The sequence below is a fragment of the Osmerus mordax genome, chromosome 16 (genome assembly GCF_038355195.1).
Source record: "Osmerus mordax isolate fOsmMor3 chromosome 16, fOsmMor3.pri, whole genome shotgun sequence".
Taxonomy (NCBI): domain Eukaryota; kingdom Metazoa; phylum Chordata; class Actinopteri; order Osmeriformes; family Osmeridae; genus Osmerus; species Osmerus mordax.
Genome location: NC_090065.1, coordinates 7,276,886 through 7,302,747, shown reverse-complemented (window position 1 = coordinate 7,302,747; position 25,862 = coordinate 7,276,886). Strand labels below are relative to the sequence as shown.

The 25,862-nt window shown below is 51.9% G+C and overlaps 1 protein-coding gene across 1 annotated transcript; it reads right to left on the bottom strand.

Moving 5' to 3' along the window:
- Positions 1–151: 151 nt before the first annotated feature.
- On the bottom strand, positions 152–25,862 carry LOC136959522 (dynein axonemal heavy chain 11-like). Its single transcript, XM_067253882.1, is given in 90 exon segments — positions 152–399; positions 682–822; positions 980–1,092; positions 1,217–1,332; positions 1,497–1,679; positions 1,956–2,138; positions 2,219–2,278; positions 2,484–2,603; positions 2,805–2,996; positions 3,119–3,208; positions 3,292–3,429; positions 3,584–3,711; positions 3,822–3,970; positions 4,197–4,390; positions 4,548–4,670; positions 4,747–4,917; positions 5,034–5,174; positions 5,317–5,481; positions 5,637–5,841; positions 5,967–6,089; positions 6,226–6,328; positions 6,467–6,599; positions 6,741–6,914; positions 7,032–7,166; positions 7,277–7,378; positions 7,697–7,879; positions 8,025–8,168; positions 8,306–8,419; positions 8,777–8,923; positions 9,082–9,255; positions 9,350–9,409; positions 9,552–9,713; positions 9,821–9,963; positions 10,208–10,331; positions 10,457–10,619; positions 10,727–10,836; positions 10,963–11,046; positions 11,177–11,338; positions 11,519–11,620; positions 11,722–11,859; positions 12,025–12,127; positions 12,243–12,408; positions 12,569–12,773; positions 12,851–13,024; positions 13,196–13,327; positions 13,452–13,602; positions 13,729–13,877; positions 14,097–14,224; positions 14,353–14,485; positions 14,565–14,642; positions 14,731–14,925; positions 15,120–15,212; positions 15,323–15,461; positions 15,564–15,680; positions 15,819–15,964; positions 16,179–16,335; positions 16,420–16,580; positions 16,682–16,813; positions 16,939–17,046; positions 17,154–17,279; positions 17,378–17,548; positions 17,641–17,767; positions 17,876–17,967; positions 18,446–18,670; positions 18,845–18,967; positions 19,067–19,189; positions 19,270–19,428; positions 19,515–19,598; positions 19,740–19,898; positions 20,055–20,141; positions 20,408–20,524; positions 20,625–20,847; positions 20,974–21,143; positions 21,352–21,472; positions 21,564–21,619; positions 21,710–21,787; positions 21,882–22,217; positions 22,343–22,543; positions 22,640–22,831; positions 22,959–23,063; positions 23,228–23,423; positions 23,513–23,637; positions 23,807–23,944; positions 24,187–24,303; positions 24,460–24,627; positions 24,867–25,100; positions 25,200–25,326; positions 25,328–25,409; positions 25,554–25,653; positions 25,770–25,862. Coding segments are annotated over 90 exon segments (12,762 nt in total).

Below are 25,862 nucleotides of genomic sequence, written 5' to 3'. Positions count from 1 at the left end.
TCCGGCCGGGTGTACAGATGAAGAACACACAGCAGGGTCTCTTCACATCTCCCTCAGCCTCTGAGATGTTCTCCCCCCTCCACTTCCCCCACCACTCCTATCTCAGACAGAGGAGACACAGAGACGAGGACTGCTCCTCTCCCCGCTGCCCTCACACGCTGAGCAGCAGGGCCACCCCGGCCAGCACCCACTTGGCCGGCCTCTCCCGGGTCTTGAGGCTGAAGGTCCACACGTAGGTGCCTCCGCGGAGCTTGGTCTTGTACAGCGGGCACTCGTAGATGTTCCTGGTCTCCTGGCGGTCGTTGGGCACGGCGCGCACCGAGATCACGGGCATGGAGGGGGTTAGCTCCTTCAGGCGGGCCTCGCTGATCACCCCACTCTGGGTGTCCCATCTCGCACCTGGAGGGGAGGAGGGGGGCAGCACAGACAGAGGACAAGATGAGGCAGGCGAAGTGCGAGCGATGGAAATATCAGAGAGAGGGACGGATGGTGAGAGGGAGACTCATGTGGCAGCGTGACAGAGAGACAGAAACAGGGACACACAGGCAGATCGATGGTTCTTCAACATTTCCATCATGTTAATAGGTCCTTTTGTTGTTTTATATTTACGACTTATTCGTCTCTCCCCTCTCTCTCTCTCTAGTCCATATATAACATGAGAGGTGTGTGTTCTCTCCGTACCCTCCATGTATAGGCCATACACGTAGGCTCCCTCCCTGGCTGGCTGGTTGAACTCCTCCTTGAACTTCTTGGTCACGTCCACGGTCAGGTTCATCTTGTCCAGGGGCCACTCGTTCTTGCGGGCCAGAGACTGCATCACCGCTGGAGAGAGGGACAACGAGGGGCTTGTGTAGCGGGTGCATGTGTGTGTGTTTGCACGACAGAGTCTGGTCTGACCGTGTGTCCGTGTTACCTTCTGCATGAAGAAAATATGGGTGTGTGTTTATGTTTCACTTCTATTGACAGTGTGTGTGTTTACCTGTGAGAAAGGACTGGGGGTTGAATAGGCCAGACAGCCAAACCACACTCGGCAGGGACAGGTCCTGAGTCCAGCTGTCAAGCTCTCTGCAGCGCAGCAACACATCATTATACCTAACGCAGACACACACACACACACACACACACAAAGAGAGACCACTCACTCTGGTTAGGAGATACCAATCTCACAATATGCACTGTGGATTCTATGGTAGCACACCCACAAACATGCACGGACCACAGTGCCAGGCTGTAGGTGGAGGGGTAGGCCAGCCTGGTCCAGGTGTCTGGAACGTTGTCGAAGAACAGAGCTGTCTGGATCTGCTCCATCTCGGAGGAGATAGCCAGCTCTCCCTGAGACACACACACGTCAGCTTACTATACTGTTCAAAGACATTCTGACTAATATAAACATCACTGAAACCTTCTCGGTGTATTTACAGTACAGTATTATAATGATATCAAAAATACGAAATACGTTTCGTGGTCATAGGAGACCCAGAAACCAGGAGAAGCACCTTGAGGCCCAGGTCGAGCTCCTTGAGGGAGCGTCGTATCTCGTAGATGAGCATGTTCATGCGCTCACACTCCTGGAAGCACACCAGGATGTAGGGAGACCTCTCTGCTGTCTTGGACGTGATGTCAGACATGTTGTATTCTTCTGGAAGCTTCTCCAGCACCTCATCCAGAATGGTCTTCACCTGGGAGATGGGGACAACACAGAGGGATAGATTCACCTGGTGCCTGTGTACATTTACATTACATTTAGTCATTAGCAGACGCTCTTGGACATTCCCCCCCGAGGCAAGTAGGGTGAAGTGCCTTGCCCAAGGACACAAAGTTGTTTGCACGTCCGGGAATTGAACCGGCAACCTTTTGATTAATAGCCCGATTCCCTAACCGCTCAGCCATCTGACCACGAGACCATGTGTATCTGTATATGTGTGTGTATGTGTGTGTGTGTGTTGTCCACACACCTTCTCCTCTATGGTCTGAGAGACCCCCTCCCCCATGACAGCGTCAGGTGACTGCAGCTCCAGCAGGGTGTGGAACAGGTTGTCTGATGTCACCGTCAGGAACTCGATCTCTGCGTTGGGGTGTAACCCATAATGCACTGGGCTCTCATGGGGCAGCATCTCGTCTATGTACCCATGGTAACCCTGATGAACGAATGAAGCGCTGTACTTTTTGTGCTCTGTCGCTGCATGGATTTCTCGTGAACATGAATTGCTGTTGTTACCTGGTAGTCCAAGTTAGAAGGAATCACAAAGCCTGGAGCCAGAGCCAACTTCCTATCAAACTACGGAGAACATGATTGGACATGATTGGACAGGGGAGCAATCACAGTCAATCACAAATAAGTCTCTCTCTCTCTCTGTCTCTCCCTGTCTCTCTCTCTCTCTCTCTCTCTCTCTCTCCCTGTCTCTCCCTGTCTCTCTCTCTTTCTCTCTCACACACACACACACACACACACAGACACACACATCTACTGTCCACACACAGACCTGGTTGGGCTGCATGTATTCCTCCAGGTAGGTTCTACAGAGTCTCCTGTCCCAGTCATCTGTGATGTGACCTCCGTACATGATCTCCCCAAACAGGTAGCGCAAGTCTTCCCACGGCACCTTCATCATCATCATCATCATCATCATGATCATCACCATCATCATCATCATCATCATCACCACCACCACCACCACCACCACCACCACCACCACCACCACCACCATCATCATCATCATCATCATAATCATCATCATCATCACTAGCACCTTCCCCCTCTTTCTTTCAGTCATCTAGAAACACACACACACACACAGCCCTGCCTGTGAGTTGGCCTCCAGGTAATTGTAGAGCACGTTGACAGAGATGGTGAGGTCCCCAGTGTTGAACGGGTACTTCCTGTTCCAGCCTTGAGGACCAAACTTCCTCCTCTCAGCCACGCAGGCGTGGAAGTAACACAGGGAGAACAGGATGGTCTTAAACTCCTGCTCTCGACTGCACTGGTCCAGGATGTCCTACAGAGGGCGACAAAACAGACACAGCATGACTGTACTGGGGGAAGGAACCAGTGGGACCTAAACAGCCTGGTTTGACCTGTGGTTGTGACATTACTCATTATACACACACACACACACACCTGGTCAAAGTTGTCGAGGGCAGCGTGCAGGTTGGCATGCATGCCAGTGGGAGGCTCGTTGGTGATCTTGATAGCGTTCTCCAGGATACCCTGCATGAGGAAAGGCTCACTGTTTCAAGGTGCATTCACAAGTATGTGTGTTGGTGTGTGTGTGTGTGTGAGTGTGAGTGTACCTGGGGTATGATGTGTTCCTGAGCTGTGGGTACAGGCTCAGCACTCATGAACACCCTGTAGTCATGGTGACTGTTCTCACAGCAACGCTCCAGCAGCTGCTCCAGGGTACCCAGCCAGCGAGCCACCAGGTGAATGTTCTACAGGAGACAACACACACAGAGTAACACCAGAGCACTGTCTGTCTGCCTAGCTGAGATAGCAGAGATCGAGAGAGAGAGAGAGAGAGAGAGAGAGAGAGAGAGAGAGAGAGAGAGAGAGAGAGAGAGAGAGAGAGAGAGAGAGAAAGCTGACCTGCAGGATGACCCAGTGGCCCTCCTTAGCTGCCTTCTCCATGGCAACCTCAGCCACAGCCTCCTGGCCCTGACCCAGAGACACGTTGTGAAGCTTCCCCAGGTCGATGGTGAAGCCCAACTTCCCGCCTGGTACCATGGAAACCACAGAAGGAAGCGTACGTCAGCCACAACAGGATGCCATCTAAATTAAGGTCCATCAATGAGCTGTACACAGTATGTGTGCGTGTGTGTGCTACCCAGTGACTCCACGTCTTTGAGTGGATCCACTCCAGGTGAGAGGATGAAGAAGACGGGCGAAGCAGGACCACTCTCTCTGAAGGACTTGGCAAACTCTGTCTTCCTCCCCTCTGTGTAGCTAACCCCCAACTTCTCCTCCACAAAGTTCCTACCGGGACCGTGAGAAGGAGGGAGGGCGAGTCAAAGAAAGACCACTACCTCATCAGGTTTGGAGACATGTGCACGCAAATGGGGTGGGCCGGGGGTGAGGGGTCGATAGAGTGGAAGAGAGGAGTACTGAGAGGGGGATGAGAATGAGAGGTGTAACTTGACAGCTGGGGGTTGAGGGAGAGGAAGACAGGAGGGAGGAAGATGAAGAGAGGGGGATGTGTAACTTGACAGCGTAGGTCATCCTGTCGGGGCGCAGGGCTCTCGTCATGATGAGCTTCTGCAGGGAGCTCTTCCCTTTCCACTCCTGCGGGAGCTTCTCCTTCTCAGGACACTCGGACTCCACCACCTTCTTCCAGCGTTTAGGAGAGCCCTCCATGTCCCGGTCCAGACCCCGGAACTCATCTGTGAAGCTCATCGTCTGAACAAAGAAGACACTGTCTCTGCATCGCAGGCCTCATTGATGTGCCACTCAACATCAACATAAAGTTAGTGAAGTGTTTCTCTGACCTAAAGATATGCAAATCACCGTGAGCATGAGTGTGGGTGAGCGTTTGTGTGCGTGTGTGTGTGTGTACCTTGATGGCGCTCCAGGCAGTGTTAGACAGGAACTCCAGAGGGCTGATGTAGGTGTGGTCAATGTTGAAGCGTAGCAGGAAGTCGAGTTCTCGTACGTCTATCTCCTTACTCATCAACAACAGCTGGAGGAGGGAAATACTACACTGTCACGTGTGCACACACATAAACACACACACACACACACACACACACACACACCTGGAAGGCGAGCTGAGCTGTGAAGGTGAGCTTGTCTCTCTCGAAGAGGCCCCTGCTGATGTAGTTGAAGGTGGAGAAGGTGATGCCGTCTATGAGTGTGCTCACTCTGCTCTTCACGTCCTCACTCCCCTCCGCCAGCTCCACCGCCTTGTGGAACACCACGTTGAAGGCCTCCACAAACAACCCAGAGACAGGGAGTGTCATTATACTGGGTCAGAATGGAACTGGGCAGAACAGGAGACTTGACCATGGACGTTTGACTGTCTGCTGTGGAGTAGAGCTGTCACCTTGAGGCTGAACTGGTACATGGGATTGATCTTGTTGAGGTCGTTCATGATGAAGTAGAGCAGGGAGGCTCTGACGGCCACAGGGCGATAGTGCTCCCTGGCCACGTTGATCTTCACCTCGTTCACCTTGGCCTCTAGGACCTTGGGGAGGACACCAGCGGGACGAGAGGAGGAGAGAGAGGTGAGGACACGACTAGATGGAGGAGAGGAGAGGTTCAGAGCAAACAAACGTTCACAACCACTCCTCTCCCTCTCTCTCTCCCTCCCTCTCTCTCTAACCGACCTTCATCTCGATCTCGGCGGCCGTGTGTTTGGTGGTCTCCAGCTTCTCCACCAGGACGTTGTCTCCCAGGAAGTTGCTCTCTGCAGCAGACAGCCGGGTCAGCAGCTCATCCTCCAGGACCTTCAGCTCAATCTTAAACAGGTTCTGCTGCTTGGTCAGGTCACTCTATCACACACACACACACACACACACACACACACACACACACACACACACACACACACACACACACACACATTAGAAGCATAGACCAACTACAACTTACTAGAGGTACAGTGACCCAGAGAGGAGAGGGAAGGTATTCAGAGCCCCGGCCCCACCTTAAGGTGCTCTAGGTCGGGCCTCTCCAGGTTGACCACCTGGGCCAGTAGCTGGTCCTCCAGGCCATCCCTGGTCACAGTGAAGTTGATGAGGGTGGTCTGCGCCTGGATCTCTGGCTTGTAGTGGGGGTTAGCCAGCTTAGTGTGCAGGATCAGTCTGAAGGCTGGGTGGAAGAAACACTCCTTATCCCCCACCTTGATACAGCTAGGAGACACACAGATGTATGGTTAGGTGAGTGGACATGTGTGAGAGAAAGTATATCAGAGAAACTAAAACAAAGGAAGTGAAATCAGCAGAGTCAAGTGTGTGAGTGTGTGTGTGTGTGTTACCTGCCCTTCTTGATAGTGTGTCGTCCCAGTAGAGGGTCTATGACAGGGTCCATGGTTTCTTCTAGGTTCTCAATGAGAACTGGGTCTCCCATCACCACTGCCTGCTCTATCACATCCACATACCTACCACACACACACACACACACCTGGTTTATCTACACGCGGTGTACAGAGAACATGTACAGTCATGTTAGGGATCAGGGAGAGGACAGAAGAATGGGTGACACGCAGGGAGAAGATGGAGGTCTTGTCCTCTCACCCTTTCTGACCCAGGTTCACCACCTTCAGGCGGTTGCCATAGCGACTCTTGATCCACTTGATGCCCTGCAGCTGTGGGTCTATGAGGAGGGGCCAGCGCTCACCTGGAGGAATGCACACACACACACACACGCACACACGCACACACACGCACACACACAAGCACGCACAAATGTGTCATAACCTTGCCCAGCCCTCAGGATCTATCCAACAGGATATTAGAAGGCATTGTGACCACTCACAGTTGGTGAGAATCGTCGCATTCTGAGTGGACATCTTGTCTCCTGGCAACCCCTCGTTGTTCCATTGGGCGACTGTAGCATCATCCGTCAGCATACACACTGGGTCTAAGCCCGCTGTCATAGGGATGAGGTTCTGAGAGTGGGATGGAGGGATGAAGGGAGGAGAAGTTAGGAAACGGGAAGCTCCTTAGGTTGACTGTCCCTCATCCGTCACTACTAACAAGCTGTTAGTAATGTGTCCCATCTCAGGTCAGTGACAGAGCGATGCACAGACCTTCTGGCAGCGCAGGAAGGGCATCCACAGGTTGTCCAGCAGCTCTGCTCGGTACTTCTTGGAGAAGGAGCCGGCATAGGAGATGAAGGCTGCTGTCAAGAGAACATCTCCACACAGTGTCTCCTCCTGTTCATGGTACTGAGCTACAGTGTGGGCCCAGCGCACGTTCTCACTCTGGAAGACACACACACACGGATGCACATTAATCACACACATGAGAAATGTAAGCCTCGAGCTACAGTGCAAACTTAGGATTCAGTAAGCAGAGCTCCTATTGGCTCGTGTCCTCACCTCTAGGCCTTTGACCAGGCGATTGGCTAGCTCTATAGTATTGTTGGTGCGGTTGACCTCATCCTGACAGCGCAGCTTTTCAGAAGTGGCTCTCTCAAATGCAGCCGTCAGAGTGTCCAGGCTGGTATCTAATTCCTTTGGTACACACACACACGCACACACACACGCACACACACACACACACACACACACAGTCAGAGAGTGGAAAAAAAGACAGAATCGGAGCGTGTGGAAGTCCAACTCACGGCTAGTTTTTTCCTGATGACTTCCAGCTTCTCTGCAGCCTCCGCCAGGTCAGCGTTGGCCTGCTGCAGACTCATCTTCTTCACCTCCACCTCACAGAACACCTGAGGAAAACACACAGTCATGACACACACACACACACATCACAACCGAACGTGACATGCAAAACAACACTGCAGGTACTAGTAGTATTCAGTCATATCCAGGTAAACAGTCCTGCAATGGTGTCCAGCCTGGGCATACAGAGAAGGAGACAGGAGCTGTACTTACATACATCTGGAGCAGGCAGCAGGAGAGGAGGGGAGAAATGACACAACCTGTCACAACAGAACACCCTCACAACACCACTGCCAAGACACCCACACATGGGAGGACTTGTAATGAATGAAGAGGAAAAGAAGCGCTCCTGTGTGTGTACGTACCTCGTGGAAACGTATGATGTTGATGACCCAGGCACAGAGGCCTGCGGAGGCGGAGGATTTGAGCCTGACAAACTCCGGGTTGAACTCCGGGTCGCTGAGGTACTCGTCTCTCACGCACCTCACTGTGGCCTCTGGGATGTGCTCCTTGTCAAAGTTCACCAGAGCCTGCAGGAAGTCATCTACCTGTACAGGGTGGGGGCAGAGAACAGTGAGTCTATCAGGACTCCCCAATCTGCATCTCCCTCGCCCTGGCCCCTACCCGTTCTCCTTACCTTTGACCCTAGACCCTACCTTGTCTACTTCCTTTTCCCCAAGCCCAGACATTCACCTTGCTCATGACCACCTTGGCAGCCTTCCAGCTGCGGTCTTTAGGGATGCGACCCTGCGGTGACAGCAGCACCAGCACAGCAGCAGACACGTTGGTCACGATGGCAGGAGGGTTGGGGAACGTCCTCAACTCTGTCATGTTCAACTGGACACACAAAGACACACGCACACAGACCGCACACACATATTTTGTGGAGAAGCACAAACATTGTGGAGAAAATGTAACCTTGTTATGTAGGCCAATCCCTGTTTAAAGCAATGTGCCATCCCTGTATCCCTCACCCTGTTGAGAGTGTTGAGGGCAGCGTTAGCCGCCTGGAGGGCAGGTTCAGCCTTGGCCAGGTCGTCCTCACTCTCCTGCTGCTGCTTAGTCACCTCCGCCTGGATAGCTGCCACCTGACACACACACACACGCACACACACAGCGAGAAATATGCACTTTCAGCCTGTACAGGTGAATAATAATACTAATAATAACAACAACGTATTCATGTAGCAGATGCTTTTATCCAAAGCAATTCACAGGTGGATTTTAACCCACTAAATCAAGTTTATAGATTTATAGATAGACCTGACCAATGTGGATTTGGTCAGGTCTATTTATTTTATTTTCTCTAAAGATTTATATATATATCAGAATTCCTGAAAAAATAATGAAATATGTATGCATGTATGCATCTACTGCATCAATGTTTTTTCAGGCTGTGTCAGGTTAACTTGGTAAAGTGTTTTTTATAATCCCCCCACACTCACCCTCTGCTCCTCTGCATCAGCCACCTCTCTCTCCTGGTTCAGCTTGTCCGTCTGTTGTCCGATCTTTGCGATGAGAGCCTCAGTGTCTGTGTTTCTCTGCCAAAGCTCCACCTCCTGCACCGCCAGCTTAGCCTTCAGGTCCTCCACCTGACAGAGCGAGAGGGAGAGAGAGACAGGGATGGAGTGAGAGAGAGATGGAGAGGAGGAGGCCGTGAGAGCTAGTTTCTGACGGAGGTTGAATTCTCTGACAGTGATTGTCCAGTGTCTGTCTGACCCAAAGTGGAAGTGTGTGGGTTTTCTCAGACCTGTGAGGCAGTGGTCTGCAGTTTTTGCAGGCCGTTCTCTAGTCTCTCCATCTTCTGGGTGAGCTCTCTGCGTTTGTTCCCCAGCAGGTTGTCGTACAGCTTCATGAACTCCAGGAAGCTCTTTGGTGTGGTATAGTTGAAGTGCTTCTCATTCTGTTGGTACTTCACACTCACCTGGAGGGTAATGTAGGGGTTGGGTAGAGCATGTGATGTTAGAGAGGGGACCAGGAAGTTGTTGGCATTGTGTTGGTGTTAGGTAGTTCCTCACCTCATTGACACTTGTGTGTGCGTAGGAGATAAACTCACTGATGGATGCACGGACGTTGGGCTGATGTTCATGGAAGCATAGGGAATACAGAAACATCAACAGACTGTACTATTAGCCATGTACACTTAGTTGAAACTATTGTTATTTCTATTGTCACAGATCAACATTTTACTAAAGAAGATGAGAGAGAGAGTGTCCTGACCTCCAGATCAGGGATCTTCTCTATGAAGGTGGTACTGACTGACTGCAGGGCTGACTGAGGCCAGGAGTGAAACCAGTTTATGGCTGTACAGTTCACCAGTGCCGGAAACTTCCGGGCACGTGTCCGCAATGTGAAGCCCACCGGAGAAAAACACAGAACCACCTACATGGTGAGGGGAGGAGAGGATAAAATATTAACTTTATAAGGTTATAAGATATCAGGGCAGGATCAGTCATGCAGTGTAGTAATATAGTCAGCAGTCTCCAGACCTTGAGCTGTCGTCGTATCCTTTCAATGAAGAAGGCCCAGCAGTTGTCTCTGGTGTCTATCAGTCCCAGGCCCCGCAGCTCCAGCCGGATGGACATGACGATCATATCCACCTCCTCCTCAGTGAACAGGTCTGGGATGTCCCCTGGAGACATGCCGCACAACACACCATTAGCTAGGAGACAGGAGATAGACTAGAACACTAGCTAGGAGACAGGAGGCAGACTAGAACACTCCTTAGGAGACAGGAGGCAGACTAGAACACTAGCTAGGAGACAGGAGATAGACTAGAACACTAGCTAGGAGACAGGAGGCAGACTAGAACACTCCTTAGGAGACAGGAGGCAGACTAGAACACCAGCTACAGAGAGGTGCATGCTAATCCACACCTGACGCCAGCATGTCATTGATGAGCACCAGGAAGCGTTCGTCAGGGATCTGGGCGTCTGTGTGGAGGAAGACAGTACCGATGTTCTTCATTCCCACCTTGATGTACAACGCTGCTATGTCACTCTGGAAAGGGGGGCGGGGGGGGGGGGGGGGCAGGCAGAGGCATTGTGGGAGATGTCAACAACTCCTCTCACCTACACCAGGACTATGACCCACCGTATGTGACCGCCCATGCTGTGTGGTCCTACCCGGAGGTCATTGATGCCGTAACCTTTCCTCAGGGTGATCTGGAAGACTTCCAGCAGGCTGAGGAAGGCTGCCAGTCGACACAAGCTCTGCTTCCCACTGCCCCCCACGCCCACCAGCAGGGCGTTGCCGAGGGGAGCCTCCAGGATCCGACTGATACGACACCTGTACACACACACACACACACGTGCAAACACACAAACACACACACACTAAGTTCTCATTATCCTAAAAGACATTGTCAGTGTCCAGGTTTGGGGTTTGTGTCTCACACGTGCTGCATGGCCTCCTCAAACAGCACCAGGTTCATGACGGCATGCAGCTCATTGTAATGTTCCAGGGCGTCGGTCAGGGTCTTGTTCAGCTTCTCCCAGTCAGACGCCTGGAGGGAGGGAGAGAGAGAGAGAGAGAGGGAGAGGATGAAGGTGAAGAGGTGTCCAGGACCAGGTGTTTAGGAGTTCAGTCCTAAAGCCCAGTGCTTTAGCCCAGGCTCCAGTGAGAGACTGACCTGATGGTAGCGAAGCTCTCCCACTCCATGAGCAAAGTGACAGTACACTAGAGGCTGGTGGATGAAGATAGACTCATCTATACCCTAGATACACAAACACACACACACACACACACAAACACACAAACACACAAACACAAACAGATCAACATCCTATTCCAGCAATAGTTTCACAAAAGCAGTCCTTTCCAATGTCCCTCCTGCGGTCCCTCACCTCAAAGTATCTCTTGCCGGTGTCCAGGAGGATCTTGTTGAAGAGCTCCACATCCTTCTCCTCCATCAGCTTGTCTGAGTAGACACGGGAGCTCTCATGCAGCCACAGGTGGACCAGGTCTATGGGGTACCGCACACACTCTGGCAGGGCAAACAGAATACCCTGGAGAGAGAGGATGGGCCATGAATAAGAGAGAGAGAGGGGAAGGGTGGTGAGAGAGAGAGAGAGGGTGGGTGGGGTGAGGATGGAAGGAGAGATAGATATTTATGATTGATACACTCCATACGATGTCTGAATCATCCATCACTGTACAGCGTGCAGGTGTGGGCGCGTGTGTTATACCTGGAAGATGTTGGAGAGGTCTCGGAGGTTAAAGATATAATGGAAGCGAATGGCTGTGGGGAGAAAGTTCTGACTGATCTTCTGATGGAGACAGATGGCCGCCTGGAAGAAACAAGAGAAGAAGGGAACGAGAAGGTGGATGGGCCGACATGGGAGAGATGAGAGAGGGAGGAGGGACAGACAGGTCCTGATGAGGACGGCACCTGAATGAGGGTTCCCACGGAGCGGGAGACCCCGTAGCTGAAGCCCCCCTGGAGGAAGTGGGCCGACAGAATACTGCTGAAGATGGTGGCTAACGCCTCAGCGCTAGGGAAATGGACCGCAAAGACGGAGAAATGTCGCTGAGAGAGAGAAGGACGAAGTAGAAGGGGGGGGGGGGGAGGGATGAGAGATTGAATTACCTCGTACTTGAAAATGTGTAGATTACAGTGTGTTTTGAGTGTAGTCTGGGATTGTGTGTGTGTATGAGTGTGTGTGTGGTAGTGTACCGTACGTGTGTGTGCTACCTGGAGTCGCGGGTTGACGGAGAAGCTCCCAGCTGTAGGGTTCATACAGGTGATGTACTGGCAGTTATGGATCTCCTTCAACACCAGCCTCTGCCTGTCATACCTGTCCACATACACACACACACACCTAACTCACTCCACCGCTTTCACTAGAGGTTATGAACAAGGAGAAACACAGTTTTATCCTGTGTGTGTGTGGGTGTGTGTGTGTATCCCACCAGTGGTTGTAGTCGAGGTGTTGGCGTATGAGTGTGTGGGGCTGCACGGTTCCGTAGGCGTCCACCTCAGGCATGTTGAGGTCGTCTATGAAGTAGATGAGTCTCTTGGTGGCGGGCGGGGCATAGTTACGGCCCGCCTTCTTCTCCAGCGGCTTCTCCAGCACACCTGCCATGTTCACACACTTAGCTATTTCAATTCATCCATCTATTTTCCAGAAGATTCTTCAACCCATCCACAAACCGCCCATCTGTACCAAGTACTTGACTCAGTGTAAGTAATGAGACAAAGGTGGTGTATTAGGGCGTAGTAGTGATGGGGGGCTCACGTTGCAGCATGGCCGAGGTGGTGTAGTAGTTAAAGGGGACCTTAGCCACCACGTAGTCTTCCTTCAGCTTGGCCACTTTGTCCGACACCAGAATGGTCTTCCCCACGCCGGCGTTCCCCACCAGCATCACCGGCTTGCCTCTCTGGAGAAGCAGGTCTATGAAGTAGGTCAGACAGGTGGTCTCGGCTGTTTGAACCAGCACCGTCTGAAACACACACACACACACACACAGTAAGTACTGATGTGGAATTTAGACACACACACACTCTATCAGCTTTATACCTGTAGTGGTACATCTGGCTCCAGCTCGAATGGAAGCATCCTCTCGCTCCAAGGAGTGAACTTCTTGGTGTCTGAGTCTATGAAGTAGTCAAACACAGTGCCCTGGGAGGGGAACTTGACCGCCCTCATCTCCTTAGACCACCAGCGACTGAACTCTGCTCGGTAGTCTAGCAACTATGAGACATACAGACAGGTCATTAGACCGACTGGCAGGTAACCAGGTAGAAAGATAGACAGGCAGGGAGATAAGTCAGGGTTATGGAATGTCACTTTCATGGCTTGTTTATAGATACAAATACGAGGATATCTACGGATGCTATACAACATGAACACACACAGACTCACGTGGTCCTGGAAAAGTGCCCCTCCGAAGGCCCAGACGCAGGCGAAGACAAAGTAGATTTCGTACAGCTCTCTGGGGGAGTCAGTGGGCGTGGTCTCCTCCGTCAGCAGGCAGTCCAGCAGAGAACACAGAGTCTGATTGGACAGCACACAACACAAGATCAGAACATGTGAATATGCTACTACAGAGCAGTATAATCAATCAATCATTCAATACTCAATCAGAACTTCACAATTGTGTGTGTGTGTGTGTGTCCACCTGCACCATGCTGTTCTCAGGGATGGGAGTGATGGTTTTGAGGTTACAGCGGACCTGCTCCAGACAGTATGGGACGTATTTATCAAATAGAATGGTCAGGTTGGCCCGCTCTGATTGGGCCTGTCGTGTGTCAATCCAGCTTGTTACATACCTGTGGGGAGGGACCAAGAAATAATCATTGTGCGAGTCTCAATACGTGTGTGTGTATGTCAGTGTGTATCTGTTTGCATGTGAGTGTGGATGTGTGTGTGTGTGTGTGAGAAAGAGAGAGACTCACGAGCTCCAGCCCAGGTCCTGGGGGTTGACGTAGAGAATGCCGGCACGGGACACGGTGGCTGGAGTAGCAGCCCTCAGGTGGGAGATCTCAAACAGCAGACGCATGGAGGAAGAGAGGCTGATGCGCTCGTTACTGGCCAGGGTCAGCACCTGGGGAGAGGGAGGAGAGAGAAGGGGTGAGAAGGAGAAAGAGGGAAGGAGGGAGGGAGAATGAGAGAGAGAGAGAGAGAGAGAGAGAGAGAGAGAGAGGGTGAGCAAGTGAGAAACTTTATGAAACAGATACCATTGGTACACACACTGTAAGGACAACAAAAGGATGAGAAATAAAGACAGAGGGAAAGCTGGTGCCCCTACACACATCTCCCCCACCTTGTTGTCGTCCATGACAGTGTTGAGGGACTCTATCCACATGGGGTCGATGTCTCCGTCCAGGACGATCCACTTGGGTCCATCATGGCTGACAGAGGTCAGCTCCCTCATGGTGGAGGAGAACAGGCCTGACACACACACACACACACACACACACAGTTATCACCAGGTAGCACCACAATAGAGAGCATAAATAATAGAGAGTAACAGTAGAGTCCCTCCAGGCTCTTGAACCCTGCAGCCTGGCACCTCTCACCATCCTTCCATTCCCGGGTGGCAGGGTGCAGGAACCCAAACAGCTCGTCTGTGGTCACAGCCTTGGGGTTCATGTCTGTCCACACTGGCTTCATCTTCAGATTAGCATGGGTCCTGTGGAGGGTCTTCAGGATCTGAGGCACAAGCACCAGCACACATTAACAACAACATCAAGTGGTGTGTGTGTCTGTGTGAGAGTGTGTGTCTGTGTACCTGGCTCTTCCCTGTTCCAGGTCCTCCGACGACAAACACAGAGTGTCTTACAGCCAGGAGCTCCTCCAGCTGGGTCACCTAGCAACACAAGCATGGAGGGCTTCATATTGGGGACACACACACACACACACACACAAACACACATACGCACACACGCACACCCCACCTTGAGGATGAAGTTCTCCTCCGGCTGCAGGTGCAGCTCGCTGACAGACAGCCTCACGGCCGTCTCCAGCTGAGGGTCTCTCTTGCGGGCCACGTCCAGGAGGGGGAACAGGTCACTGATGAGGCCCAGGAAGATGGGCACATCACTGGTCACTATCTTGGGAAGGTTGAAGTCCCTCAGTGCTCGCATCAGCACCTGGACACACCGTGACAGGGAGGTGGAGGGAGGGGGTGGGGGTGAAAGGGGGAGGAATGGGAGGGTCAGAGTGAGGGAGAGGGAGTCCGACAGGGATCTTAAAACCACTCTTCAGGGCCTACAGTACACAATAGGAGACTACTGTAAGAAGACAATATCAGTATTATTGTAAGATAAGGAGTGCATGTGTGTACCTGTTCCTCTGGCCTGCTCCTGTCTTCTCTCTTTAGGGACCCCGCCACCACCAGCACTGACTTGATTGCCCTCAGCCCCCAGTCGTAGTGGTCCTAGAGGGGGAGAGACAGAATCATAAGGGAGGAGAGATCATGGTTCAGATCAGAGGTTAAGGTTCGGAGCTCAGGGACAGACCTCCAGACATGGTTCTGTTGAACACTACCTGCTTGGACAGCAGCTCCTTGCAGAGCGTGTACAGGCTGATGAACTTGCGAGCGAGCAGACGAGCGTCGATGAAGCCCTCCGCCACCAGCATGATCTCACAGATCAACTCGTAGTCAGGGATCACCATCGCACAGGGCCTGAGGACACACACACACTCACATCCAGTATGGATTTAATATGACACAACGGACTGAATTTACAGTGGTATACTGCTGGAACTCTCTCTGTGTGTGTGTGACCTGAAGAGGGCCTTGAGGTTCTCAGGTAGCTCTGCCCTCCCTGCGTAGCCCGGGTTCAGAGTGATGAAGATGCCTACAGATGGCCTCAGCTCAATCTCCTCTCCCAGGAAGTGGAACCTACACACACGGCTGGATGGTTATACACATGGAAGGATGGATGGGTGGGTGGGAGGATAGATGGCTAGATAATTGGTGTATATGGCCTTATAAATGTAGATGAAACAGAATTGTCATGCGTCATGGAAAGTGTGCGACCTCTGTTTCTTGTTGCGGATGGCGTCCTGGATGGTTTTGACCTGAACAGCGACCACTGACAGCACCTCCACAGAGATCCTGTTGAACTCATCAAAGCAGCCCCACACTCCAGTCAGAGCCAGACCCTTGTAGATGTTCCCTATGGACTACAGAGAGAGACAGAGAGCAAGCGAGAGAGAGAGAGACAGAAAGAGACAGAGAGAGAGCACGAGAGAGAGAGAGAGAGAGAGAGAGAGAGAGAGAGAGAGAGAGAGAGAGAGAGAGAGAGAGAGAGAGAGAGAGAGAGAGAGAGAGACAACTCGGTCAAAATTCCCATATCCATTGCCTCATCCTCTTGTTAAGGACTGCTATAGTAAACACCTTGTAGTCCATCTGCTCTGAGCAGTTGAATACATAGACCATGATGCCTATCGAGCGGCCTAGGTCCTTGGTGGTCTCAGTCTTCCCTGTTCCCGCCGGGCCAGAGGGGGCGCCACTCATCGTCAGGTGGAGGGACTGAGTCAGTGTGATGTAACACCTGCGGAGAGGAGAGGGAAACCTTGAGATCGCCTGTGTGTGTGCGTGCCTGTGTGTGTGTGTGTGCCTGTGTGTGTGTGTGTACCGGTCAGTCAGTGGTGTGATGACCAGTCTGTTGGTGTTCCCCAGGTACTCGTAGCTGAACTGGAACTGGGCGTCACAGATGTTGATGTAGCAGTGTCTGGTCTGCTCATCCCAGCGATGACGCAGCTGGGACAGCCATGCAAACTCCTGGCCTGTGGTTACCTAGGAAACATGCACACACACACACAAACGCACATTAGAGAGGCTATTGTTGGAGATAAAGATAGCTACTGGCTATGTCAGTCTGATGATCCCTAGATGACCTTCTGCGTGATGAGTTTGGCCACCACATCCCGAGCGTGCACGTCGATGGTGCACAAGGTCATGATCTTCTGTCTGTCTCCAGGGGTCAGCTCCCCCAGCAGCATGTGGATCAGGGAGTTCAGCTGGGTGATCTGCACGACCACAACACGACCACAGCATGACCTCAACACGACCATCAATTAACATTCACATGTACTCCATCCTCAACCACCAGCACAAATGAACAGTGTCATCATGTGTGCGTGTGTGTGTGTACCTGTTTCTTGTTGTAGTCCTTCAGGGCTGTCTCGAAGCCCTCCTCCACCCTCTCGAAGGCGATGCCCACGTCTGTGGCCCACCACACCTGACTTCCTGTCAGACCCACCTGGCCACACACCATACATATGCTGTGACAGACACACACACACACACTCACCCACAGACATTACAAACACACCACACAACACCCCCCTCCCCCCCACACACACACACCTGGGCAGGGTAGTCAAACAGCCACTGGTCTCGGGGTTTGTCTTCATATGCAGCCACTGCCTCCTGTATCTCTCTCCGCACAGTGCAGCGCATGGTGCTCTCCAGCTCACTCAGCCAGCACTCCGCCTGACGACACACACACACACACATACGCACCCCTGAGAACACAGTCTGCAGTGTGTATATACTGTAGTCCAGACAGCCAACACAGTGTGTCTACCTACCTGTCCCTGGCAGAGACAGGGGTCAGAGAAGGGTACATACTCCCCCTCCCGGCTGTACATCCCCACGGCAACCGCCTCCCCCTCCTCCCCCTCTGACTCCCGCCCTGGCGCTGTGTCCTGGAAGCGGAGGTCTGCTATGTTGTCAAACAGCTTCAGCAGGTGTCTGGTGACCTGAGGACACACACACATTATTGATCGTGATCGTCATGGAGACTCGTATCATGAGTCATATTTCTGCTTGTCGCCGCCCGTCCTGTGGGTACCTGTTTGGGCTGCGTTCCCTTGGAGACGATCTCCAGCAGGTCTGTAGCAGAGACGAAGTAGAAGCGAGGGAACGTCAGCCTCTTGGTCTCCAGATACTCAGCTAGGGCCTTCTCACACACAGACAGCCTGGGAACACACACACACACACACACTGTTACTCTCTCTGTCTCTCTCTATGTCTCTCTCTATGTCTCTCTCTCTCTCCCATCCTCCAGGCAGTATGAGGGTAGGCACCTCTGCTGCAGAGTCTCCAGCTGCTCCAGGTAGCCAGGCTGGTTGGTGACCTCCACCACATTGCTTGACTTGACCACCTCAGTCATCAGGTTCTGAGGGAACACACACACATAGCAGATTAGATGACACACGGATATGATGTGTGGATCAAAAACAAACTGTGTGTGTGCGTGTACTGTATACAGTATGTATACAGGGTCAGATGGCTGAGCGGTTAGGGAATCGGGCTACCAATCAGAAGGTTGCCGGTTCGATTCCAGGCCGTGCGAAATGACGTTGTGTCCCTGGGCAATGCACTTCACCCTACTTGCCTTGGGGGAATACCCCTGTACTTACTGTAAGTCGCTCTGGATAAGAGTGTCTGCTAAATGACTAAATGTAATGTAAACAGGCACGTTTCCCAGATTCGTTAAGAAGCTCTTAAGCTCAAACGCGGCCAATGTAATGTATGTACTATATGAGGTGTGGGTTTGTGTGAGAGTCAGTGTGTGTGAGCGTGGTCACTTCACAGTGTGTTAATGTGCGTACTACACTGTACATTGTGTGTGTACTGTACTGTGTGTGGGATACCTGGAGGTCGGTGTGTATGCCCTGGAAGCGCTGCGCGTCGTTGGCCAGCTGGGAGCGGATGTCGTGGCTGTTGGTGAAGATGCTGTTGAGGTGGGCCCAGGTTCTCTGCACCGACATCCAGGAGGAGATGACCAGGTCTGCCACCATCAGCCTCCGCTGCCAGCCGCTCACCTCCGCCTGGAAGTACTCCACGTACTTACTCATCAGGATGTTCTGCAGCTGGACCTAAGCGAGCCAGCAGAAACCACCAGAGAAGACGACATAGTGCTTGTGAACAGACAACCACGTAGGTACACTAGAGGGTGAACAGTGCTGCACATGGTTGATTTTAATGCTTGTGTGAATTGGAGTACGTGAGTGTGTGTTCTTCCTCTGTGTGTGTGATGAGCGAGCCCCCACCTGGTTGTCCTCCAGGGTTTCTATGAGGTTCTCATCAGACTTGAGGAGAGGGGTTCCTGTGCTGGCGTGGGTCTCATAGGACAGAACCATCACACTCCACGTCTGGGTAATCTCTGCCAGCACCTGAGATGTACATGGTAAGGGGGGTGGGCTGTTGAGTACACAGCATGCATGTGATTGGTGGAAACAAACACACACACACACACAGGGAAGCACACACACCTTCTCGATGGCCATCTCTTTGACGGACTTGTCCACTATGTTTTTGACTTCGTCCTCGACGCGGTGCAGCTGTAGCTCCAGCAGGTCCCCCAGGGTGGTGCCCTCCCACATCACAAAGCGCACCTGGGGTCAGAGGTCAGAGGTTACATCCTGGTCAGAAGTGACAGGGTCAGGCAGAGGTCAGAGGTGAGTGTGTGTCCTACCCCTGTGGTATTCATCAGCTGCTGCCAGTGCCTCTCTCTGACCGCAGAGTTCTGAAGCTCGTTGACTGCCCGCAGTGAGGTCAGCAGGTTCTTGACCGTTGACTCCAGACCCATGTACACGCCCCACACACGCACCTCCTTGTCCAGGGTCTTCATCTCCTGCACACACACACACACACAACAGAAAGAAGATGTTATCTGAACTGTAAGATAATCCTGTGAGAGCAAAGGGGAGTGGGTGTTACCTTGGCAAAGCGTCTCAGCTCCATGTCCATCAGCTCCACGTTGATCTCTTTCCATGGGGTCTTGGTCCAGTCTTCTATACTCGTCTGAGGTGGAGAGAGACAAAGGAAAGACAATAAGAATAAGTAAGAGATAGAGACAGAAACAGACTTTATATGTCGAAGGTCTTAATTCAGCAAAGATATTTTGGGCTAAGACGTGAATGATGTGAGTGTGTGTCTGTTGACCTTGACGAAGATGACCATGTCCCAGACAGCTTTGACCAGTATGATGTCAGAGCGACACTGACGCAGCTGTTTGTAGTCAGGGAAGTTGACCTCAAACAGGTCTGCTGTGTCCTGCAGCTTCCGCATCTCTGTCTCCAACAACGCCACCGTGCGGTTCGACTACAGAGAGAGAGCGTGTGTGTGTGTGTGTGTGTGTGTGTGGGGGGGGGGGGGGTGGAACAGAGAAAGGGTGATAAATACGTCAGATTCCACAAGGGTCTTCACATCCAAACATGACTGCTGTGAGCTGGCTGAAGCCGTAGTCTTGCCGCTCACCTTGTCCATGAGCTTGTAAGGCTCGTCCACGTCGATTCTGAAGATGACCTCGTTACGAAACTGCTCTCTGAACTCATGCTGCTTGACCTAGGAGATGCAGTGTGTTTACCATGAGTTTGCACCCGCTGGCCAGTACTGAATCACCAGGTATATTAGAGTTATAGGATCAGGTTTATAAGCTCTGATGAGGGACAAAAGGCTGGCCAGGTCGGTCAGGTGACTTCCACATCAATGATGCAAGACACACACACACAAACCGACCTCTGTAACGGATGCTGTTACATGACCCCGTTCACACACAGCCTCACCTCTCCACAAAGAAGACCCCAGTGCGCAGCCACGCACAAACTCACCTCAAAGCGAACACACTTCCTGCGTATGACAGACACCTCGTTGGACTGCAGTGGGGCAACCTCGTGCTTCACTGTGAACGCTATCTTCTTCACCAGCTTCCACTTCTCAGGCAGTTCCTGCACACACATCCGTTACACGATCAGTGAGTGTGTGTGTGTCTGTGTGTGTCCGAGCGGGCAAGTGAAAGTATGCGTGTGTGTGTGTGTGTGTGTGTACCTCCAGCTGTGTGTAGACGCTCTCAGGAAGCTGCTGGCCGTAGGTCTTGAGGAGCTCAGCGGTGGACTTGAGAGGTTTGAAGTGCTGATCGTTGCTGATCTGTCTGTCCCGTATGGCCATCAGGTGACCCATGATGTCCACCAGGCCGGCGTAGTCGCCGTCCGTCACTTTGTTAGACAGGCCTCGGGCTGTGTCCTGGACGAACGAGGCCAGGTCCCTCACACTGAGACAGAGAGAGAGAGAGAGTGCGTTCAAGGGCTTCTCACATACATGGCAGATGATCGATCAAAAGCCAAACAGTTCTCCATACTACATCCTGCCCCCCCGCGGGCACGGGTCCCCAGCTCACCTCTGGTTGACGTGGTTGAGCAAGTGCTCCTTGAACATCCAGCTCCACTTCTTGATGACGTTCATGAGGGTGTGTTTGAAAGGTCTGACGTCCATCTGCAGCCAGCCACAGAACAACCTCTGGCCCTCCATCTTGCTCACCCTCACGTACAGAGACTCAAACAGGTTGATCTGGAACACAGAACACACACGCGCCAACTGAAACGACCTGGAACACAGTGATGCTACAACTTACAAGATAACAGGTTGAAAAAGAGAATCAGCCAATCAGGCAAGGGGTTCTCTAAAGTGATTGGTTTAGGGATCTGGAAAAGCCTGAAGTCAGCCAATAAAAGGGGCTGGGGAGGAGCTAGAGTGGGTGGCCCGCCTCTCCTGTCACCTGTTCTTTGAAGTTGTCCAGAGTGGGCGGGTTCTTCTTCAGCTCATAGTCTGCATACAGCTCAGCCTCCTCTGTACTCAGAACATGACCGTAGAGCAGGAACTGCCTCATGAACTCTGACCTAAACACACACACACAGAGTTGTATGAAAAAACAGCAACGCACTGCATACACGCTCAAACAGAGACACAAATACACATACACAGACATACCTGTCATCCGTCCAAAGGTAGCGGTAGCTTGCAAACGACCCCTGGTATTCCCTGACCTGAAGATGAAGACCAGATCAGATTTACTGACATTCAACTGGCCAGGAGGCTTATGGAGTCTGCTCAGAGCTGAGAGGCAGAAGCGTTACCTTAGCGATGGCGGTGCGGGCACGAGCCCTGATGACCTGGCACATCTCCGACAGGTCTGCCATCCCGTCCACGTCAGCCTGGGGACAAACAGAGCAGAGAGTGTCATGTGACAGTAATGTGTGTTTGTGTAGTATGTACGTGTGTGTGCTTTCGTGATTTTCTCTGCGCTACCTGATAGTTTTCCAGTTGTTTGTGCTTTGCCACCCGAGGTATGAAAGCCGTCATGTTGGTTATGTCACGCACCATCTTGTCAATGATGTCATAGAAGTTGCCATGGTGACTGGGGTCCAGCGAGGGTTCGAAGGTCATCTCGTTGGCGTTCAGGACCAGCTGCACCTCGAAGAGTGGCGAGATGCGGAGCGAAGGGTCAGTGTTCTCCATCAGGTACAGGAGAGAACAGCGGACGGCACTGGAGAACCCTCCTAGAACCATCCTGTCTATGTAGTCTGTGTAGGCCTGCCACTCTGCACTGTCTGGGTCGGACACCCCCAGCAGAGACTGGTTCTCCTGGGGGATAGGGAGAGATAGATAGATAAAACCGATAGGTCGAGAGAGATATAAAGGAAGATAGAGAGTTTATGATTTGTAGTTTATATAAAGCATCTACTATGTGTGTGTGTGAGTGAGAGTACCTGTAGGAGAGTGTGTATCTGCTGCCCAGTCTTGGTAATGAGTGTGTATTGCTTGTGTACACTGTCCTCCATGTCACTGAGGATGAGGAGGGTGGACCCTTTGCTCTTCCTGGTGATGAAAGCCTGATGGCTGAACCTTCCCATCAGCCCCTGGACGGCCTCCACGTTGGCCTTGCTGCTCTGGACACGGGTGGACACACCCTGGCACGAGATGAGAGGCGCATGGAAGGATAAACGAAGGGATAATTCCGGTTGCTCGTCTGTGACGTGTGTATGTGTGAGTGTGTGTGTGTGCACCTTGACCAGGTCTCGTGTGGTCTGTATGTAGTCCCACAGGTCATCGTGAGCCCAGGTTAGTTCCTGGAGGGCGGGGTTTAGCTGCCTTCTGGTCCTGTCCATCTCCTCCTTGACCAATCCCAGCTCCACAGCCAGTATGGTGCTGTGGAGCCTATTATACCACTGAGTCACCAGAGACAATGTCTGGGTGTACTACAACAAATCCACACCAAAAGTCAGATTTACACTTCCGAAACGGCATTTTAGTTTGAATTGAATATCATATATCTGGGTAATGTTGGAGTGAGTTCTGCTCTGCTGCGAGTAAAGGTTGACCCACTATGTACAGCTGCTCTCGTTTGGAGTAGAGCTGCAGAGCAGTGTTAGGTATGGAGTGGTTCTTCAGCATCCCCAGATACTTCACTTCCCTCAACACTGAGGTCAACTGGGAGAGAGAGCAAGATAGAGAGCGAAAGAGAGAGGGAGGGAGAGAGACAGAAAGAGAAAGAGGGAGGGGCTTATATGTTGGAAAACGTTACGTGGCTCCTTCCTGGTCTCCATGAGCAACATGACAGTATATCAGCTTGGGCGTTAAGGGGAAAGTCTCACAGCAGGGCTGAAGTTGACCTGGAACAGGCCTGTCTCTGAGTCCAGGGTCAGTAGTGGTTCCTGGAGGTGTGTGTTACAGAGTTCCTCCAGCCCCTCGGTCCACAGAGAAAACAGCTCCTCATCGTGCTGGTCCAAAACCTCCAGAACACGCTCACACCTCTGGAGAACATCCTCTGCCTCAGCTGAATTCAGAGGCCTGGATGAGAGAGAAAGATCTCCTCATCACCCCATAGGATGTGTTTGTCTTGATCACAGTGTATGAGTGTGTACAAGTGTGTTACATACATGTGTGTGAGCTGGTTGAGGTTGCTGCGATTGGTCAGGATGCGATCTCGTAGCTCCTGAGCCCACTTCAGGTTGCCCGCGACCGCAGGCATGTTCTTACTGAGGACCGCGCTGCCCGAACGCAGCTGGAACACAACCAGGCAGCAGTTCGACCACATGACCTTTTCCCCAGTGTGCTCAATCTCAGTGAACCATCACACACAACCTTCCTAAATCTTGTATTCACACCGCTCATTGTCACCTTCTCTCTAGTCTGTTTCTATGTCAGTCCCTCTGCCTCTCTGCTTCCCTTACCGCCTCCCTGTGCTGCTCCAGGATCAACTGGCAGTGCTCCACCTCCTGGTTGAACATGGCCAGCAGCAGGGTGTAGTTTGGAGCGAACAGCTCACTAATCCTGGGCCTCTCCAGCAGGCTCCCAAACATCTGCAGCAGCTGCATGCAGGAGACGAGCAATAACACACATAAAAACACACATAGAAACACACAACGTACATAAGACATCCATCTTAATCTGCAGTTAAATGCTCTCCCACTAAGCTATACCCTTCCCTATATCATTACGCACCCCGTTGGTCATTTTCAATAATTCACATAATTTATAGCTAAACAATAGAATGCTTGGGTTATGGGGGAAGGGTAAAGGGTTAGGTTGAGATCATGGTTCCCATGGTCACCTTAAAGGTGGACTCCAGGCCCTTGGAGTGTTGGAAGGCTAGGTTGAGGACTGTTCCAAGTCTCTGGTCAAAGTCTTTATTCTGCTCCATGAAACGCCAGTAGTCTTTCAGGAAGTCCTACATGCACCACAGCACAACATGACACAACACACTGCACATACTTCTCAATCTAAACAGAATCAATGCTGTTCTACTCCCTTCAAAGCGCCATGCTTAGTGTTGTACAGTAAAACAGAGATGTACAGTGGGTACTCGTTGAGTTTAGCATCTCACATCTTTGGTGTAGTTTAGAGGATCGTATTTGCTCTCTCTTAGTGTTCTCCAACTATCGTGGAACTCTTCATTCATGCTGAACACCATCTCACTGAGGATCTTCCCTCGAGATCCTCCCAGCTCCACCTTCTCCAGTTTGAGGAAGTCTAGTGCTGATGCAAACAGCTCCTGGATGTCAGAGAATAGAGATGGCTCAGGGGTGAGGTGAAGTCAAGAAGAAAAACTGTACAGTGAAGGAAAGAACATCAAGGGAGCTTACGGTTCAATTAATTCCACCTTTTCCTCTGCTACACGCACGCACGCACGCACACACACACACACACACACACACACACACACACACACACACACACACACACACACACACACACACACACACACACACACACACACACACACACACAGACCTCTATCATATGCAGCCTCTCCAGTATGCGGTCTGTGCGGCTGAAGACCAGGGTAGCAGGGAAGTCCCAGGGCTTGACGGTCTCCCCTGGGCGGCAGTACCGGGGGATGCTCTGGCGGTGGGAGTGGAAGAGCTGTTTGAAGTTCTGCAGCACCGAGATGGTTATCTGCACCCTCTCCACCCCCTCTTCCAGCTCCATCTTAAACAGCTCCTCTGGGAGAAGGTACACAAAGGCCTGGACACACACACACAGTTTCAACACAATAGGAAAACAATGCGACCACAGTAAGATAGACCATGCACAAAAAAAACATAGAGAAACAAACACACACACCTTGTCTATGAGCAGGTTGCAGAACTCCTGCAGCAGGACCACCATGCGAGCAGGGGAGCAGTAGTAGTGGGACTGGCTCCAGATCAGACACAGCGTGTGGAACAAAGGAGGCAGCAGGCTCTCCACCTGGAAAGCTCTTTTCCTCAAAACTACAGATGAGTCTCCTGAGAGGGCGCAGATACAGGTCGATGTCCTCAGCCTCCAGCACAGCTAGAAGAACGCACGCGCGCACACACACACGCACACACACACACACACACTGATATAGGCCCTACCGAATGATAGACTGGAGATGAGGGCTCAAATAGAAGGGAGGACACTGTTATAATTTGTGTTGGGAAACGCTCTCTCTACCCCGGTTGACTTTGAGGCAGATGTCGCAGAAGGAAGGATAGTAGCTGCTTTTGACCCTCCTCAGAATCTCCATGATCTGTTCCACCTTCGGGCTCTGGATCTGAAACCACAGAACACATACTAATGCCATAACAGAAACTCCCCCTCACAGATCTCAGAGACCACGATGGAACCTTCTTGCTACATACATGGTGGCCTATCAACTGACTGCCTCACCTGCTCCTGGATGCCCAGCAGGTTGTCTCTTTGAGTGGTCCAGAAGAGGAGTTCAGCCCCGGGGCCTGGGTGGTCCCTCTGCTGCAACACCAT